Source organism: Coniophora puteana (assembly GCF_000271625.1).
Source record: "Coniophora puteana RWD-64-598 SS2 unplaced genomic scaffold CONPUscaffold_2, whole genome shotgun sequence".
In the NCBI taxonomy this organism is placed as follows: Eukaryota; Fungi; Basidiomycota; class Agaricomycetes; order Boletales; family Coniophoraceae; genus Coniophora; species Coniophora puteana.
Window position 1 is genome coordinate 2,090,815 of NW_006913054.1, and position 19,768 is coordinate 2,110,582.

At 43.4% G+C, this 19,768-nt stretch overlaps 3 protein-coding genes across 3 annotated transcripts; 2 read left to right on the forward strand and 1 right to left on the reverse strand.

Moving 5' to 3' along the window:
• Positions 1 to 1,129: 1,129 nt before the first annotated feature.
• CONPUDRAFT_150127 (uncharacterized protein) lies at positions 1,130 to 1,564 on the forward strand (the record flags this gene model as incomplete). The annotated part of the gene is made up of 1 exon (XM_007766643.1): positions 1,130 to 1,564. One exon carries the CDS (start codon positions 1,130 to 1,132, stop codon positions 1,562 to 1,564), a length of 435 nt encoding a protein of 144 aa, XP_007764833.1.
• Positions 1,565 to 8,700: 7,136 nt separating this feature from the next.
• On the reverse strand, positions 8,701 to 8,936 carry CONPUDRAFT_150128 (uncharacterized protein; the record flags this gene model as incomplete). The annotated part of the gene is made up of 2 exons (XM_007766644.1): positions 8,701 to 8,776; positions 8,833 to 8,936. 2 exons carry the CDS (start codon positions 8,934 to 8,936, stop codon positions 8,701 to 8,703), a joined length of 180 nt encoding a protein of 59 aa, XP_007764834.1.
• A 3,868-nt stretch (positions 8,937 to 12,804) lies between these two features.
• On the forward strand, positions 12,805 to 15,441 carry CONPUDRAFT_70150 (uncharacterized protein; the record flags this gene model as incomplete). The annotated part of the gene is made up of 15 exons (XM_007765988.1): positions 12,805 to 12,834; positions 12,883 to 13,006; positions 13,046 to 13,077; positions 13,119 to 13,266; positions 13,345 to 13,500; positions 13,550 to 13,716; positions 13,872 to 14,109; positions 14,209 to 14,269; positions 14,298 to 14,463; positions 14,516 to 14,539; positions 14,605 to 14,696; positions 14,743 to 14,826; positions 14,858 to 14,904; positions 14,968 to 15,279; positions 15,308 to 15,441. The coding sequence occupies 15 exons, from the start codon at positions 12,805 to 12,807 to the stop codon at positions 15,439 to 15,441; spliced, it is 1,815 nt and encodes a 604-aa protein (XP_007764178.1).
• Positions 15,442 to 19,768: the final 4,327 nt, after the last annotated feature.

Here is a 19,768-nt window from a genome sequence, read left to right on the forward strand (position 1 = left end):
TAGCAGTGAACAGCACAGTGTTGGAGCGAATGAAGGACATAGATTGAGCGGTGATAGTGACAGAGAAGCCATGATGACGAGTAAGGTAGAGTACAGAGAGGAGATTGGAGCGCAGGTCAGGTACATGCAGCACCCTACTAAACTCTACAGCCCTCGCTTCCTTCCCTCCCACCCTAGGACAGAACACCACAGACCCTACACCAGCTGAGTAGACCACAGTGTGGTCAGCAAGGCGAACTGGGACGCGCATGGGCGTGTAGGAGCGCAGCCAGTGACGGTGAGGGGTCATATGAGAAGTGGCGCCTGTGTCTGCAATCCAGTCAGCGTCTGCATCGAGCTGGAGAGGACAGGTGGGACTGGTGGGGGAAGGAGAAGAGCGAAGACTTGCATTGCCAGCATACTCCACAACGGCCTGGGAGGCCGAGGGAGGGACAGGAGCAGTGGAGGAAGTGCCAGGAGCGCTGGGAGCGACTGCCTGGGCTTGGTTGGCGCGCTGAGAGCGACCAGACTGGTTGCCAGGCTTCCTAGAGCTCGACTGGGCCTTGAGCTCGTTCTTAGCGCGTCGAAGGGCGAAGCACTTGTGGAAGCAGTGGTGGGGCTTCTCACAGAACGAGCAGAGGAGCTCCCCAGTGCAGGTGCAGTGGTCGAGGGAAGGGGCAGAGCCAGAAGAGGGTGCCGAGACGGCGAGGACAGCCTCTGAGGAGGCCACAGGTGCTGTAGAGCGTCGAGTCCTGTTGTTCTCCTCCTGAATGAACGCTTGCACCACAGCATCCTTGTCCAGAGTGGACTGGAGCATGAGGGCAGAGACAAAGTGAGAGTACTCCTCAGGGAGAGCACGAATGAGCGCCATGCAGGCCAACTCCTGGTCCAGAGAGTCCAGAGTGTAGGCAGGAGGGCGAAGGTCCTTGATCCTGGCATAGAGGGTGTGTTTCTGCCGCTCTCAGCGCTCTCCCTGCACGCCCCTCGCTGTCCCTCGACTCCACGTCGTTCCTGGACGCTCTCTGCACCCCCTCCTCACGCGTCAACGCTTCCCATCTCCTCACCATCTCCTCACCTCTTCACCTCCTCTGCTGCTGTACCCCTTGTCCCCTCGCTCTCCCATCGTCTTCTACACCTCTTCATCGTCCCCATGCCCGACGCCGACGCCTCCAAGCGTATCAAGGCCCTCACCAAGGACAACTATGCGTCCTGGGCTGTGGACATCAGCGCTCTAGCTCGCTCCAAGGGGTTCTACAGGCTTTTGAAGGGTACTGAGACGCGTCCTCAGGATCCTGACAAGGCTGAGGACTGGGATACTCGCCAGGAGAAGGCAGCTGGCGAGCTCATGCTCTCCCTGTCTGAGGAGCAGCGCATCCATGTCAAGGGCAAGGAGGACGACCCCACTGCTATGTGGGACGCTCTCCAGGCTGTCCATCAGCAGAAGATCCCTGGCACTCGCTTCAACGCTTTCGACGACTTCTTCGCCCTCAGGAAGCGTCCTGAGGAGTCCCTCAGCTCCCTCATTGCTAGGGTGGACACCAAAGAGGCCCAAAACCAGCCAACAGGCACTAATCCAGCTATCTAGGGCTCAATCCCCAGCAATCCAGCACAAGAGGGTGATCTAGGAGGGTGTTTTTGCGGTTGCTGAGCACGTTGGCAACGTGATCGGCGTGATCGCAGGTGCTAGGGAGCGTAGGGGCGGTGCTGGAGTGGTACAGGAGAGAGATCAAGGAGATCAGATAGGAAGTAGGGGCTGGATGGAGTGGATGGAGTGGTGGTGAGGGGCTTCTAGGATGCGTTGAGCGATTGAGGCGGTTTGTGACGTTCTAGACGGCTCAGAGCGCGGGGCTCATAACCTATCAAACTCAGAAGAGGCACTGGTATGAGCAAGTAAAGAGACACTTCGTGGACACATGCATTATATAGGTGAAAAGAAATAAGGTTTGAGAACTGTACAGTAGCTTGGAGTTCTCCATAGTCAGGCAAAGAGGACAGGTGGGTGTTTCTGAAGCGCAATGCTGGTGGGTGTAAATACATTTGCATTGCAATGGTCCACGTGTCAGGGAGCTTGCTAATGACATAGTCATTGTACTTTGGAACACTGTTGTAGTAAACTTGCTGTTTGGCAATGGTGAGCTTTCCCTTGTCATTAAGGGCCAGTGCATTGCAAATCATGTAGTTGTAATGGTAATTCCACTTGCACCCAATATGATAGTAATGAGCAAGTACATGCAGTGAGAGAAGGAGACATGTACAAATGAGTCACAGGTCAGGTTGACAACTCTGGCAAGCTGGACACTATGGTTAACTATGAAAGTGATAGCCCAGTAAGCTACATGTTGACAGAGGTTGGTGTCCTTCTGGCAGTTTGGATTAGTACAATTCCACAAGGGAAGGCCTTACAGTGGCACATATCCTGATGTCATTCCAAGTTGAGACTGACAGTCTAAATTAGACCAAGGGTTTGATGATGCACCTGTTGTGGACATGGCTCCAGAGGGTGGTAGGTAGGCTGTCTCCTGGCTATAGCCCACTAAGCCAATCTAGCATCTGTTTTTCATGCACTCATTGTTGAATTGCAGTATCTCTACCCACTGTGCCCCGCAACAGCCAGTGGTTGGTCCATGAGCCTGTAAAGGTAGCCACTTTGTGGCCATGCCTAGACAGAATACAGTTTTATTTGCCCAAATATATTGAGCAATGTATTAAGCCAAATGTTGACTGCAAACACTCCATTTTGTCTATAAATGTCATAAGCTGTTTTCTGGACAGTAATTGCAGTAGGGATCCTCTCACTTCCTGATGCAGTGTAGGTGTTTGATGAAGGGTAGTCGTCACATGCAGAGCTGTATCAGAACTGCCACTTTCCTTCTTGGGTAAGAGCCAACCAGTTTCATGTACTTCTCTGAGGGAAGGAACGGGTCAACGGATAATAAGAGATGACTTTACATGCAATTCACAACAATTTCCAATGCTCATACAGAGTGTTCCTATAGTGTTGTTTTAGAGTGGAATAACTCCTTGAAAGCTTTCTTTTTCAGAGGAATGTGGGTAGGTCAGATTACTTGTGTGGTAAGGCATTCATCACAATGAATATAAGTCAATATCTACAGGATCAAGTACTTGTGCCATAAGTGAAAATGTAATTATATTAGACTACTGCAGCTCACTGGAGCTCAGTTGAATTTAGTCTAGTTTGAAAACTGTTCCTGCTTCCACACATCAGCAAGACAAATAAACTAGGAAATATGTATATAAACTGTATATATACTATACTGTTAAAACCATACCTGTAATACCATCCGTTTCTTTTGCATGTCTACTAACCAGACCTTTCATCTTTCAGGATCATGCCAGCATGATCACACTCCATACCCACCATCCCACCATTGTTTAGCTATGGTATTACACTGACTCGTTACCCTTCCTTTTCTTGTACCCTGTTTTTTTCCCTAGTCATTCTGCTCTTGCATTTTTTTCTATTCTCTCATTACTCCTGCTACCAACCCCACTTAGTTTTGTTTCTACAAACTTTTTTGTATGATTTTGCCATGTTATTATTGCTTTTTGTTCCTTTTTTGTATTAAACACTTTGTGCTACTATAATGAATCTGGTTAATTTTCATAAATGCCTACAAGTTGGAAAAGTGCCAAAGAAATAAAAGATAGTAGGAAAAATACACAAAAATACTCAAGTTTGATTTGTTCTGGGTCCTTTACATCCTTTAACCTGTGATTCTCATTTCTTTTTCTATTCTCAACTTTTTCTTCTTGCATAGTACAGTGAAAGCTGTCCAGTACACACTTTCAAAATATCAGTGTCAGTGCCAGATAACAAGCTCCATCTTGAACTGAGGCAAATTTAAAACCAAGCATAGTATAACTCTTTCACAATAATGTGTAGGCCTTCTTCACGTTGCTTCTGCCATCAAGCAGATTTTGAGGAACAGTTCTACTGTCCACCTTATAATGAACATACCATGAAAGTGCAAAGTTGCAGTACACTCTGCTTGTGCGAGCTCACTTAATAGCAGTATCAGCTTGAGCATGAATATTGTTGTATACTAGCAGACAGCTAATAAGAGAAAAAATATACACTACATAGTCCTGAGTAAGATATCCTTTGAAAAGGATGTAGTGCACTTCTGAACATTGATACATAACACCAGCATTGTCCTTAATAGACCATCCTGTGACTGGATTCAAATTATGATATCAGTATTTTATGGTAGTTAGCAAGCAATAATAAACTGTTATTATAATTACTTTCAAGGACATTCCTTGTGGTCATGTTTGAAAAGCACTCTTGAACAAGTTTTGAACTGATAGAACTGATAATGTTATCTAACATCACCATATATGCAGTATATCATAACAGACTCATGGCTACCAGGATATCTTTAACATGTAGTATCATAACATCCTGTAGCAGTTTTCTCATGTATCTTTTGGCACTACTACACTTTTGTGTGGTTGGGCTAAAAGCAAATATCAAGTAAACATTCTCCACCAAGTACTGATCTTGTGCCAATAAACCTTTTACTTACCTGCATATTGTGGTGATCACCATTGCAGACAAGCATTCACCAGCCAGGTACAGAAGCAGTCTTCAAAGGCAGAGTCTCCTAGAATATGATAGATTATAGCAAGCTCCAACTGGAGTATTCTATCAGCTAAATCAATCCATTTACTTTAGTATTTACTTTGATGTCAACAACAAAAACTCACAGCACTTTGGTAAAACAAACACATATCTATCCTTGCAAATGACAAAATAACAATTGGAAAAAAGGGTTTTTAGACTCTGAATATATTGAGTAACTATAGTGCATATTCCAATTCACATTTATTTACATACATGCTTAGTTGACTGCTTGTTTAAACAGAGAGAGGGGGTGGATGGAGAGGATTATACTGGTGGACAGGATCAAGAGCAAAAAAAGCAGTTCATGTATGTATCTGGTATAAATAAAATTTAAACTTGCTTTCACAGATTATAATAATCACTTTGTTAATTTATAAGTTTTGTATTTACTACCCGTGGCAGTCTGTCTGGTTGTCCAGTTAACTGGCATCACCACCAACTCACCAAACCTCAGGCTCCTCCCCTTTTCCTCCCTCAAAAGGGGATGGTGAGCAAAGCTCAAGTAGAAACTGCTACTCCACATACTTGCCAACTGTGTAGTCATATGCTCTGTCCAAGGTACACTATCTACAGGCTGCACAGGATGTTAGAAGAAGCACACCCATTGTGCTCACTGTTTACTTGGCCTGGCAGTACTACAAACATATACAAACATGAACAGCACAGGCAACCACAATACACCTCATACACAAAATGCTGCAAATTGTAATAGTACAGTACAGTTGTTTTTCCCTCATTGATGCTAAAACAGGATGAAACCCTGTAACTAGGCTGTTGAGTTGATGAGGACAGGGTGGGGCTTGTTGTCAAGTTTGCCAGTAGTCAAACAAGGCAAGGTGAACCCATTCTGCTTTTCCCTTGTCTTCACCCTCAATTTTTTTCTGGAAATATAGCCCTACTTTCTTGCCTAGCAACCTACTTGCTGGTACTGAGCATGAAACTGCTTTGGTGCAACACAAAAGGACATACAGGGGTGCTAAAAATGGGCACAAGTGTGAGTGCCCTGACTGTGCACAACAGGCCTCACTCTGCACCTTGCCAAACATGGACCTGTGGCTGCCTACAACAAAACGTACAAGGTGTTTGAGAACATACTTGTGGCTGGCCAGAGACAAGGCACCAAATGCACCAGGAATAAAGAGGAGAATGCATACTATCATTGGTTTAATGACAGCACTCCATGTTTTTTTTTATTGCTTGGCATGAACCCACTCTTATTTTATTAACTTGTTGATAAAATTAGCTGGACTCTTTTATTACTTTGTCAGCCACAACACTGTCACCATGTTGTTATGGCTCAGCTTCCAGCCCACCTCCTTGTATTATCTAAACAACAAAAGTAGTGCTTGACCCATATCCTGTCCTCCTTATTTGCCACTGTTAATTCAGTAGTGAGCCACCTACTCTCACCTTGCCATTATTGAGGCCATGTTCAACATACAGTCCCTACACTCTACAATCCTTTGGCACTGTCACATGACATTTTTTGTTGATTTCACCCACTCTAGCCTTGTATAGCCTCTACAACACCCCCTGCCCTTTCATCAACTCTACAGCATGGATATTACCTGCCTGTTGTGCCACTGCATCAGCATTGATCTGGCTACCACACTCCTTGCACTCTCCACACCCTTGCAAATTGGCTCTCACCCCACCTTTCCACCCATGTAATTAAGGGTAGTGGCATTTTATCTTGCCCATACTTGCCTTATTGATAACAATGCCACTCATAACAGAGCCTATGTCTTTTCAGTAATACTCCACAACCTCTTTTGTTAATATTGCTCACCCTGCTGCAAGGTGCCCCTTTCAGGGCTCATGGGCCAACCACTGGCAGTTGCTGAATACACAGGGTAGAACCACTGCTTCTTGAGCAAAAAAACCTCACAAAAGTTACTATAACAAAGGTGTAGCAGGCTACTGCTGCATTCATACACACCACCCTCCAAAGCTGTGTCCATGACACCCTCTACATGTGTGCTAGAAGGACTTAGACCAGCAGAGTCTCACTTACTGCACAGTGGCTTGGAGGACCCATAGGAAACAGGCTGACCAGGGGGGGCTGTCTGATGCTGACCCTGGGACCTCTGAGAACTGAGTGAGAACAGGCAATGGGCCCTTATTATTAAACCAAACATACATACAAGTTGTTTGATGTAGGTGGCCAACCCTGACAAATGCTAATGGAGCAATAATAATAATAATAATAATGCTGACCCTTGCTCTATTTATAATCCATGATGACAGCTTACAGCTACTGGTTCAGCATCAGCACTCCACATGCTCTGCTGCATGCTGTGTTCTGGTGCTTGATTGTAATGCCAATAGTATAATGTTGATGCAAATATTGCATTTTTGCTGCAACCTGTTTTATAACCTACTGGGTTTGTCAATGTTTTCAAAACCTGCTCCCTTGAGCTGGAGAATCCTCTTGCACAGTGTAGAAATGTGAATTATTCCTGGGCAAAACCTGGTAAAGTTTGGAAGTATACCTATATTATTGCAGAAATACTCCAACTAAAATTTACTAGAGCATATTGAAAACATAGCCTTTGAATACCTAAAAATATGCTATGGTATATTTGGACCAAGCAAAGGTTGTAGAGCACACAAAGACTTAGTGTTTTGAGTGTGCTCAACTACACTGGCATGCTCAAGCTCTTACTACAGCTAGCCATAGCAGTTATGAATGATATAGTGACCAAAAGCAATCTATGCTCTTGTCCTCTATCCCATCTGTTATATCATGTTCACCAAAACCCACCTGCATGCAATGCTTGTTTCTGCCAGCCAACTACATCATACACATTACACAGGAGATTAAATAACACAGCAAAATAACAGCCATAAAAAATCAATAACATCCTATGATGACCCCTATTCCAGTGACTCTAGTGATGCAAGCATCAATCAGCACTGTTGGTCCTTTGTGACAGGCTCAGAACATAGAAATTCATGTACTTTGGACAATTTCATATTGGCTGGTTGGCATCTTAGACATGAATTTTGATTTGACTCTAGACTTGCTTAATAGATTTAACCAAGATAACAATGAGAAACTTGAACTGCAACCATCCACTCTCTGGCCTCAATCACTCCTCAGGCTATCAACACCACCTCTGGAGCAGCACTAGTATCATGTTACTTTTGGAATATATGCACAGACCCCCAGTGGCTAAGTTTCAGGTAGACACAAATAAATTAAATAACTAGAATAAATCAAAATTCAAAAATTGTACAAAGCACTTCAGTTAATATAAAGAGCAGTCAGAAAGTTGACATGCATACCTTTGAATTGTGCTAGAGTTTAAGCTCTTATTGGCAATGCTGAGCAATATATCCATTATATGCCCTGTTCATCTTTATTCAGTCCAAGTTTTTTTTAGTGCAAAGCAGCACACTGAAATCAAATCTGACCAATATATCATCCAATATGCAATCTGTTCTGAGAGCTGAAAGTACTACCATCCAACCAAATTACTAGCTCTCAAGTTGCTACTCTGCTCTGTTAGAAACTATTCAGGTGTCATATACCAAGTCTCTGTCAATGCTTGGCAAAAATATGTTCACTAATCATGAAAAACCCACCCCCAAGTTTTAATTATTGTGACCCTAAAATAAATGTCTATGCACTTGATTTTTTTTTGAATGATACAAGATAGCTGAGTTGATGAACTGGCATGTTTGCATAACAGCTTACTTTACAAATTGAATACACATACACTGTATGTTTGTAAAGTCAGTGAGAATGACCATGTTTGTGGTTTGTCCAAAAATGGTTGTAACACAGTGCCAAATCTAATGTTATACCAATATAGGCTGCAGCAAACTGGTTGTTGTCCAGAACCATACTCATGACTTCATGTTTTTTTTTGTCCTGACAAACAGACTTAGAGATTTCTTTGAGATCATCATTGAAGTTCATCTGAATTGGTGAGTAGGGTTCCTCTGAGCCAGACTCTGGTTCAGGTAAACCAGGTCATGACATCAGGGGTGATGATTGTAGAATTCTATTGACATTGCCTGCATCAGCCAATATGGCAAGCAAAACATCATTGCCATCATAATGATCTATGCTAAGTGTGTTTGCCCTTCTTGTAAAAATGGTGCCCCTTGTAACATATGTCTTTGTCCTTGGACTGCCTTCTGCTGCTGCTGGGACTTTCAGGCTGGGTTAGCATTATGGTGTTTGATTGACACAGCTTTACCTGCCTCCATGTGCAGTAAAGTTGAGCAGTTCCTGGAACCCTGGGTTTTGTTGGGACCAGTTCCCTTGGTTGATGCCTCTGTTTGCATGTGTGTCTGCTGTCATGTTGCAGCTATTTTTATGTCTACAACCTTTGGTGTATTGATGTCAATGGCTTCTGCATTATAGACCTCCACAATCATGTTGTACAAATGCTCCTGGGAACTTGTGCAACACAAGCAGGGCCTTGAATGGCTTGGTGGGCACAAGGTCCAGACTGTTCAAAAATACTTGACAGTGGTGTTGAAGTCATTGCACAGGGTACAGCAATCCCTTTGCAGGGAGCTTGATTTCCAGGAGATGAGACAGCTGCTAGAATACACCAGCCATACCCAACACCTTGAGGCCATATTTTCTTCCAAGCTTTACTATCATCTTGTCTGGAAAATTAGTCTTGTATTTGAAGGTAAAATGAGTGTTTTTATAGGAGCATTTGCTTTTGGAAGACATGATCTGATACAACAAGTTAGTAATAACATTGTCAACATTAGGTGACACCTTGAAGCAAGGCACTTCAGGTAAGACATAGGTGGAGCCTGACTGTACTAAGTAGTACAAAGACTAAACTCCAGCAGGACTTATAATTTGAAATGATGTGAGCAGCATCCCATCTGCACAGAGGAAGTATTTTATATACTCACCTGATAGTTGTGTTGGTTTGGGTAGTTTGAGGCTTAGTGTGATGGTAAGTTTTGTAGAGAGAGAATTTGCATTCCTAGTATGTAAGTCCTAGGTCTTAAATATGTAAGGAGTGATGTGACTAACAACTGTATAGTATGAGGAATTTACACTATAGGTAGCTAGTGTAACTCAGTGATGTTATAGGCTGAGTAATAGTTGAATATCTTGGCTAAGTTGTATGTAATGACTAATATGATCAACATACATGTGTGCCCATGATTGTGCAGCCAAAGGTGGCATAGCCTCTCTGTACATCTCACAGTCAAATAGTTTGTGATAGTGTTGTTAGTAATATATAGATGGCAGCTGAGCCCCAATAAAAACACAATCTATTGATTTCTATTAATTTCTATCTTTCAATAGATTTTTTTCCAGTCAATAAAAATAGATGGAAACCAATTCTATTCATTTCTATCTAAAACTATTCATATCTAACCAAAACAAAACAAATAGAAACAGATAGCAATGAATCACACACAATATGCCCAACACAAATCACAAAAGCGCACCTCGAGCTCAGTGCCCTCTGAGAATTCTAATTGGGACACATGAAATCTGATTGTTGTTGAGAAGCTGTTGAGCAGAGTATATGCACTGATGAATTGCCAAGACCAGAGCATGCACACAAAAAAATTGTTGTAAGAGATGCGGTGAGGGTGTAGGTACCTAAGATTGTTCAGTTGGATGTGGCACATTGGTGATTATTGCAGTTGACTATGAGAATTCTGGGGAAGTCTTCCTATCCTGAAATGCAGTCATTATTTGTCATGAACAGTGTATTGTACACACAAGAACAAGGGGGTATACCACCACATTCCTACTTGACATTTTCTCCCACATCCACCTGCAATGCTAGGTGCGATATTAGTATATAAATTTGTGGAGTACAATGAGCTGCTTACCTTTAGACACAAGTGGCACACTGGAGTGGATGGGGGAAAGCCGATGTAAGATGACACAGATAACACAAGTAACGGGGTGTGCATATATATATAAGGTCCAGGTTCCATTTGACTGCTTTTCTCCTCCTGCTCTTGATGATGTCACTGCAGCAAACAGATAGATAACATTCCAAGTACCCTTCAAGCTCACTGCATGCCACAGTACTCCCCCATGTTACCCCACCTGCGTGTTTCTTCTGCTAAGAGTAGAGACCATACGAAAACCATCTCACCCACTTGTGTAGTATACAGAGTGTACTGGCAGGGCGGGAGGGGCTCAGTCAATATTCCTCTTATTTTGTTATGCAAAGACACATCTTTGACATGCAATATGTAATTTACTGTTCATGATGACTCAGAAGTGTGCCAAAATTCTACATGTTTAGTAGTGACTTGATCATAGCAAGGTCCAAGTGCAACACATAAGTATAACCAAGCAAAATAAGGCCGCTGCCATGGCTTTGGTTTATGGCAGCGTAATCACTGAATTACTTTCATGCAAGTGAATATGTGAATAACAGTGTTAGCCTCACTCAATTGTGGGCAAGTTCTCTGCTTTTACAACTCATAGAGTTAATAAAAACACTGTTTTGCAGCTGATTTGCATTTCTTTATTGTGTTAAATAGACACAGGTGACATTTGAGAGAAATAAATAGAAAAATGAAAACCAATAGATAATCTTTTCACTGGGACTGAGAATTTGAGATTTATTACTTAATAATGGTGGAGATTGCAATCAGGTGTAATGGTATTTAACCTATCAACAACCTCAAGCAGAGTGTGAGTATCATCAGCAAGAAGACCTTTGTGAACAAATGGTCTTGTTGTATGTTGCCTATGCCCTTGCATTTGTAGTGTTGGGTGGTACAGTAGAATCAGATTGGTACACAGAAGTGGATGTTTTTATAGAGGGGGTAAAGGACCAAATCATGAGTTCTGCAGACATTTTTTGATGATGCCTTCAGCACATATAAGGGTTAAAAGAGAAAATACTGTGTTATCCATGGGCTAGGTCTCTGCTGGATGCATGCATTGATGGCTTCACTTTGCCATGCAGTATTTCATATTCCACTTTATTTATTTTTCTTTGCTATAACAATGTCACCATTTTCTCTGTTTGTCGTAATGGCTAACCACCATAGTTAATGCTGAACAAGATTAATTTCACACTGAAGCTTAGATCATTCAAACATTGGTATGTATTTTCTCAATCAAAGTTCAGTGATTTGGGCCTGGAGGTGCCAATTGCCATCTATTGTCTATCAAGGGTTTTCCTGTTACTCAACTCTTTCCCCTACTTGATTTTGCTAGTGAACATGGCTAGTATTACAAATGTACCATAACATTGGGGCTCAATTGTTGCTGCAGCAGCAAGCAATGATGGACAGCCCTAATTGATCCTGCAGCTAGTGAGTGAATTGCATCTGAGAGGTACAGGTGCCACAGCTCCCAGAGCGACCAGAAGTCCAGTAATAAATACTATGCATCATGAGATACAAGTACATGACTACAAAAATGTAACTAAGTGACCCAAACATGGGTGGAGCATAAAGAAGAACAAAGAAAAATGTAGCTATTGTAAAAATAAAAATAAAAACAATATGCCTGAAAACTCTTGGTCATATGGAAAGTAAGCAACCAACTTTTTGAGCAAAGAAACTTGGTGGGAGAGGTCTTCCTTGGCAGGAAGGAGAGTAAGTGACCAGCACCCAATTCCTGACCTGCTTTGGGGCTTATAAACTGTGCTTGTGCATACAGTCCCAAGTTCTCAATTCAGAAGAGCCCACCATCCCTGCAAATGAGATATAATGAGCACAGTGCATCAGGCATGCTTGCTCACAGAAATTGACTAGACTTGTCTAAACTTTGTCTAAACCCAATCAAACAATAATAAACACTGTTATGTATTGTTAACACTATCAATATGACATATACTATCTAAGTTGTATATATTTTTGTATGGGTGTGCATGTGTGCATGTATGCACATGTGTATGCTGCAGGCATGCATGTACACTGCATATCCACTGCAAGATAAGATATTCACATCCACAATTGGGGCAGTTATAGATGGTATTCCTTCTGGCCTGTTGACCAGGCTGCAGGTGGATCATGCCTTATGCTTGTAACTGACTTGTGGAGAAGATGACTTGACCAGAGCACATGTCAACAGGGCCAGCCACAAGTGGTGAAGGGCTCCCTGAGCAGCGTGCAGCCAGGGGAAGGCAAACACATAAGCTTTGCAGAATGGGGCACCTGCACCCATTTCTGGAAGCAGATGGTAGATGTAAGTATTGAAGAAGGGAGTACTCATGTGTGGCTGTGTCCCAGTAAATGAGGAGGTTAGTAGTTTCCTCCACAGTTGTTATGATTTTCTGACGTGGCTATAGGATGTGACCATTGTACGGCTAAAGTCCAAGCCATGCAAGAGGAAGCCAGAACACAGCAAGTCATTGTTCAAGGAGAGGATGGTTCAGAAGGTGGAAGCATTGCATAACTGTATATGGCCTAAGTGTGAGTCACATTGAGTTAGCATAGTATAAGTTTACAAAGCTCAATTACTGTCAGGAAAACCTTCGCCACCAGTTAGTCCCTCAACATCTCCACTTCCTCATAAGGCATGCAGTTGTCAACTGAGGAGCCACTTACTTCTCAAGCCAATGACCTCAGTGATGAGGATGCTGAGGGAGAACCCAATGATAGTGACAATGTTATACTTGGTGATGCCCGTATTCCTTGTGAGTCTGCATTGGCGAGTGATGGTTGGTTGGTTGGTAAGTGTTATGGTGCCTGGTTAATGCAAGCTAGTTCTGACAATAACACTTTAACCCCAGATGAGAACTCCAAATAAGAGGAAGAAGAAGAGGAAGACAAGAACAATAAAAACACTGAGGATGCTGAGGAAGCTGATGCTCAGCTAACCAAGATCAATATTGCTGATCAACAGCTATGGTGGTACATGCACTCAGTGAGCAAGCATTATGTTCCTGCCAGCTCTGACAATGATAGTAAGAATCCATCTAAGCCATTGCTTTGTGGTCTGACATCAATCCATAGTGTCATCGCAGGGTGATAGTGGCTCTAAGGATGCGTATGAGTCCAAGGAGGCATCTGACGTGGATGGCTTGTCTGTCAAAGATGCATCTACCTCAACACTAAGGAAGCTTACACACATTACTTCTGTGCCCTCTTGCAAAGCCACCACCGTCCCCAATGCCATCACTGTCCCTACTACTCATGCTGCCCCTCCTACCCTTGATGCCCCTCTGTCTCTACTGCCCCTGCTGTCCCCACTGCCGTTACTGTTGCCCCTGCCCCTGCTGCTCCTGTAAACCCTGCAGTATCCCTGTCTCATAATAATCCATCTCCTTCTGAGCAGCCCCCTGCCACCCTGCCTCCACCATACTCTCAGGCTATTGCAAAGGCCAAGGACAAGTCAAAGGCCTTCAAGGGAACCAGCAAGATGGGTCAGTGGTCAAAAACTGAGTTGGAGGAGGTGGTCAAGTTCAAGCAAGAGTGGGAAACAGCTCTTGACAAACTTGTTGCTGTCACTGGTTGCTCTCGCCCATCACTTGCCACAGCACTGGGCCTGACCTTCTCAACTTATCACATGGAAAGTATGTGAAACAAGCACCAGAGCTGGTGGTGGAGGAGCCAGCATAACAAGGAAGGTATGATATACTTATATGCCTTATCATGTTTTTGAAACTGGTCAGTTACCTCAAAGATCCTTTTCCCATTGCCCAGAAGGCATGTTCCGCTGACTTCTGGGATCATGTAGGCTCATGAACAGCAACTACTTTAGACACCAATTCCACGTCCATAAAAATGCCAACCTTGCTCTCAACCTGAAGCATGAGGTCTGGACTCCTATCCTCAAGCATTGGGACCAACTCTGTGACCCTCAAAATACGTCCGTCAATCAGCACATGGCTGTGATGAACCAGTGTATCACCCAGTTTATGGAGGCTGTAAGTCATCACTAGCCCTTACAACTATTCCAATGTACTCATGCTTCTCTAGGCTGAACTCTACTACAACTGTATGGTATCTATGTTGGGGGCTTTGCCATCACCCTCTCCAACAACACCACTCCTTGATGCCTCAATCAGGCTTGGAGTGGATGTGACGTGGTTGATGAACTTATTGAGGCTGGTGACACAAACATGAAGGGTTACATCCAATACATGGAGAATCTCATCTTGTGAGTTGTTCATTTTTTTTAGAGTGGTGCCTGACACGTGAATTAGTGTGAAGCTCTTTGGTTTTGAAATACACTTTCCCAATCCCAAGCCAATGCCAAATCAGCAGCTCAGCACTGAGGAAAAGCTGAAGTAAACTATCTTCAAGTCCTACAATCCCAAGGAAGGCACATGTGACTGGATTTGTTGCATTGCTGCCATCCACCAAAAGTACTTGTTAGGTAAGGTCAACTTCTCTCATGTAACCATATGTCCCTAATTCTTGCTGCACAGCCAAGTTCAATGTGCTGTTTTGCAAGCCAGGTGATAAGAAGTCTCAAGGCCAATCCAAGTTTACCTGGAGCGGTTATCTGGAGGTCTTGTACCAGAATTGTCTCAAGATTGTGGATTGGCTGCCAAGAATCCCTCTCCCTGGTAAGTACACCCCAGGGGAGTACAACATTGCTGAGCTCCTCTCCGTTGTTAGTCTGTGGATGATGCAACTGTATGAGAACTGGGCCAAGGAAGAGGGCAAGGAGGAGAGTGAATATGATGGTCCTCCATGTGCCTTGGAGACGGCTATGAAGGTTGTTCATATGGATGATGGTGAGTCCCCTCTGCCCAATCTTCGTAGCTGGTTGCTTATTCCTTGTAACGGAGTGCCACGCAATCAGCCGCAACAAGGATGGTAAAATTTCTCTTGTAGTTGGTCAAGACAGTCACATCAAAATATGGGCCAAGGCTGGTATTTCCCGCCTGGAGTCTTGAAAGCAAGCCAAGAAAGACACCGACTTAATTAACGGCGGCAAGCAACTGGAGGGCACTCCTCCAAGTAAGGGCCAGAGTAAGATGAGCAACAGTACATCACACTATGGTTGTGCATAAAGGTATTATTCATGTGATGTTGTGTTCACATTTTCATTAATTCTGTTTTTATCTATTATCAGGAGCACAGAGTCAGGCAGCTCTTTGCAGACAGCAGTCGGTGAATCTGCCAACTCAGGTGGAATGGGCCACCACTCAGCACCTGCAATGGCCACTCCCCCGGCCCCAACAGCAGTGTCCCTTGCCAATGCAGTGCCTTTGTTGGTCTCCCCTTCTCCTCTGCAACTTCCAACCAAACTTGTAGAAGCCACACAAGACACCACCTGTTACCCTGTACCTGTCTGTGCTCTGCTGGCTGCACTGATGGCCAACATTGTTCTTTCATCTGTCTCCCCACCCCCTTGCTCTCATTATCCTGTCCATGCCCCACTGGCTGCAATGGTAGCTGACATTGTCCCTTTGTCTGTCTCCTCACTTCCTTGTTCTCAACATCTGGAACACCAGCATTCTCCTGCATGCAGTGTTGCGCACTCACATCAATCTTGTCAATCTGCAAGCCCCTGCAACAGGGCCACTGACAGGCACAGACATGCATCGCCTGCATGGTTGTCTTGGCAGGAGTCTTGGTTGTACTATAGGTCACCATTTCCATCTCACACTTGCTGCGTTGATCACCCCACCCGCCACATGTCCCCGGCCCGGTCTGGTTGACCCCATAGATCCAAATGTGAATGTCATGCTTTGCGCTTGCCCAGTAGTTCCCCACACTGGTACATCTATTTGATCTCCCCTCTACTGTGTTGTGTTACTAATATGCAGCAGTTAGCATAGGGCTCCTTGTGGCTATACCTATGACATGACCTATGAGCTAAGACCCTCACGCTGTGATGACCGGTCTGTTACGCCTTGCGGGCCTGCTCACTCTCCTATGAGGGTTGTGCCCAGTTACTGATGTGTCAATTGTGCTGACTAAAATATGTAGAGTTAACACACCCTCTCCACCCTGTCGCTATTGGTCTCCTTGCCACCATTATAGGTCAGTTGATCATGTTATCAACCAAGTAATTTAGCTGATTGCAGATACATCTAGTGACTATAGCCCTGATTATGACCGGGAATCAAAACACCAGCATTATAGGTAAGAAGAATTGCTGCTGTTGGAGTATACTATAGTCAAGTAGTTCCTTACTATACAATGAGATTATATGAACCGTTCTCATGGCTTTTGTGTAACCTTGTCCCAATTTTGGGTGCTCTTTATAGTGTGTGCCTGCCCTTATGTTGGACCTTCGAACTTGTGTCTGGCCCATTCCATCATGTGCTTAGTCATGGATACTTGTGTTTTCATGACCACTTTCCCTTAGTCTTCGTGTATGTACTTGGGTAGTCACACTTTATCATTGTGTTTATTATAAACATTGGCCCTCTACTCATTTATTTATAAGTCAGCACACTTGTTGAATTTGGGGTTGGCCCTGCACATGGCAAGGTGGTATTGGTAGCATACTTTGTGTGTTCCTGATTAACCTCACACTGATGAACATTGAGTCCTGTAAATCTTGTCTGGGAGGAGGCATCATTGGTCATTGATGTTGTTCTCCCGCACAGATTGCTGCCTAATTCTTATCACTAACAGCCATCTCAAAGTACTGGATATCCATATCATATGTACATGTGACACTGGTGGGGATTCACGTAGTGTCCATGTGACATGGGTGGATATCCACATAGTATCCTCCCAATACCCATGAACATCCACATGAAAATGGATTTGCATCTTTGTGCTCACAAAGGATATCCTGGATGCAGTGGACATCCGTGGATGTATATATCCAACCTGCAGTTTCCTATCTGATATGAATTGAATATTCAGAGTAACTCAATGAACATGTATTAGATGACCATTGAGTATCCAAGGAATAACAACCTTAACATGGTCATTTGTAGGACCTTGTTGTAACTGTGGAGTAACTACCATGGACTTCTACAGCTGCTTTCAAAGGGTTACAGTGGATACCCAATGTGCACTGGATATCCATATATTAACCAGCCTGCATGGAACTTCCAAATTCATTCTGTTAAGATGTATGAAAAGTGTATAGTGAGTACCTGATGGATAACCAGCCTGCAATGGACATCCATAGAGGTTTGTTATAACTGTGGAATAATCATGTTGGATTTCCACTACATATTGAAAGGATTATCATGGCTACATATGGACCTCCCACCTATGGGTGGCACAATCAGCTGTGTAAAGGTGTACATCCATGGAGTATACAAGTGAATATGCCCCAATGTTGGGTGTTATCCATGTAACAAGTGCTAACAGTGCCACTTACACTATTATCATTAGTTGCTCAAATATGGATGAGGTCAGTGGCCCTATGTGAGATGCTAATATGGTACAGAGGTCAATTGTTGGGAAGTGAAAAAGGGATGTTCTGATACAAAAGCAGAAAATCCATTGCCAGCATGTCAAAGTGGCCACCCCTTTGTCACAACAAACATGGTGTAGAAATGCACTGCATTGGCATCAGAACAGGGCTAAAACAGTGTCTGTTAGGCTTTTGTACCCTTTGTCTAGTTATTGACACATCAAACTGGATAACGGAATGTAATTATGCATCAAAACACATTCAGAAACTGTGCTTTATGATTGATAACATACCGTACCATTATGTCCTTAAGTTTGAAGTGGCATGGAAATTTGTTAAAATAAATCCCACCTGTCCTCCCCAACAAGTTCTGCAAGTAGGTGGCTAAAATCTGAACCTGTACATGCAACCCCAAAATAAGTCTGTGTTAAGGACAATGATTGTGCACAAGAGCTTTGCAGTGTACACCTCACAACATATGGGCCTTATCGTGTGGCTGGTGATTGCATATGATATGCTGGTGGTTGAAAATCAAGGATTGGGACCCTGAACACCCCTGGAGGAGAAGAGGACATTCAGTGTTGGAATATCCAGTGCAAGGGTTTTCCAAGATGCTGGTTGTGCACAGCATGGATATCCAGGTGAAGCTGGATTGTCACATGCAGACTTATGAGTGATTGACATTATGCTTCTCAAAATGAAGGAAATTCAAGTTGAAATACTTGGATAAGCCCCAAAAATGGGATATCCCGCTTGGGTAGACCCATTACAGTACAAAAAATTGGGTGAGGCAAACTACCTTACCAGGGGACTTTCAAGGAGTTGACTGAAGTGCTGTACCCCAGGTGTGTGCCAGGGTGGCTGCCAGCCTTGTCCATATATAATGTCAATAGTAGTCCAGTTTTTTTCAGCTATAATGCTCCAGTTATTGAAGTCGTCACGCACTGGTTATTTTAGCCACAATGCACTGGTTATTTCATCTACAATGCTCTGGTTATTGTAGTCACAACACTCTGGTCATTGCAGCAATAATGCTTCAGTTATTTTAGCCACAATAATCTGGCAACTGCAGCCATAATACTGCAGTTATTGCAGGTATAATGCTCTGGTTATTTTAACATGAATACTCCAGCCACTGCAGCCACAATACTGCAATTATTGCAGCTATGGTACTCCGGTTATTTCAACAATGACATAAAACAGTCTGCTGATTCATGGGTAAACTTCCAGCTATTCCAACAGCAGACTCTATACTAGTTAAATTTTCCAATTTGTATCCATACAGTGAGAGTTTCTCTCTTATTACTTGCAGTTGATCTGAGTGCTTTTTCAGTAGCACACTTCTTTTGCAGCAATAGAAGCTTGATATAACTAAGAATAAAAGCTTTTACCCAGTGCACAAGCTTGGGTACTCTGTTGCAAAATATTTGCCATGGCCTCTTGTTCTGGATGATGGTGTCACTTTGTTTATTTCCCCCAGCATTGTCCAAGCTTGTTTTTTTTTTTATCAACATCTCTGATTTTTGCAGTTTTCCTACCACAACATAATGTGTGCTGACTTTACTCCCCTCAATGAAAGCCTCAGACCTACTCAATGTAACTGCTGTGGCATAGTGGTGAACCCTCACATCAGTGTAAACTTGCACCATGTTCGCAGAAACAATGGCACAGGAAGGAACTGGGGTATGCCTTAGTTATTCTTTTAGTTTTTAGATTAAGGTGGCTGACTGTATTTGTATAGCATTGAACAGGATATCACAGTCCCTATCAATGTTAATCTTACTGAGCTTAGAAGCCTTGTAACTTCTGGCTTGAAGAACCTTTGGAGGGGATGGAGCAAAGGTCATGGCCTTTCCTTTTTTTTTTTTTTTTTTTTTTTTTTTTTTTTTTTTTTT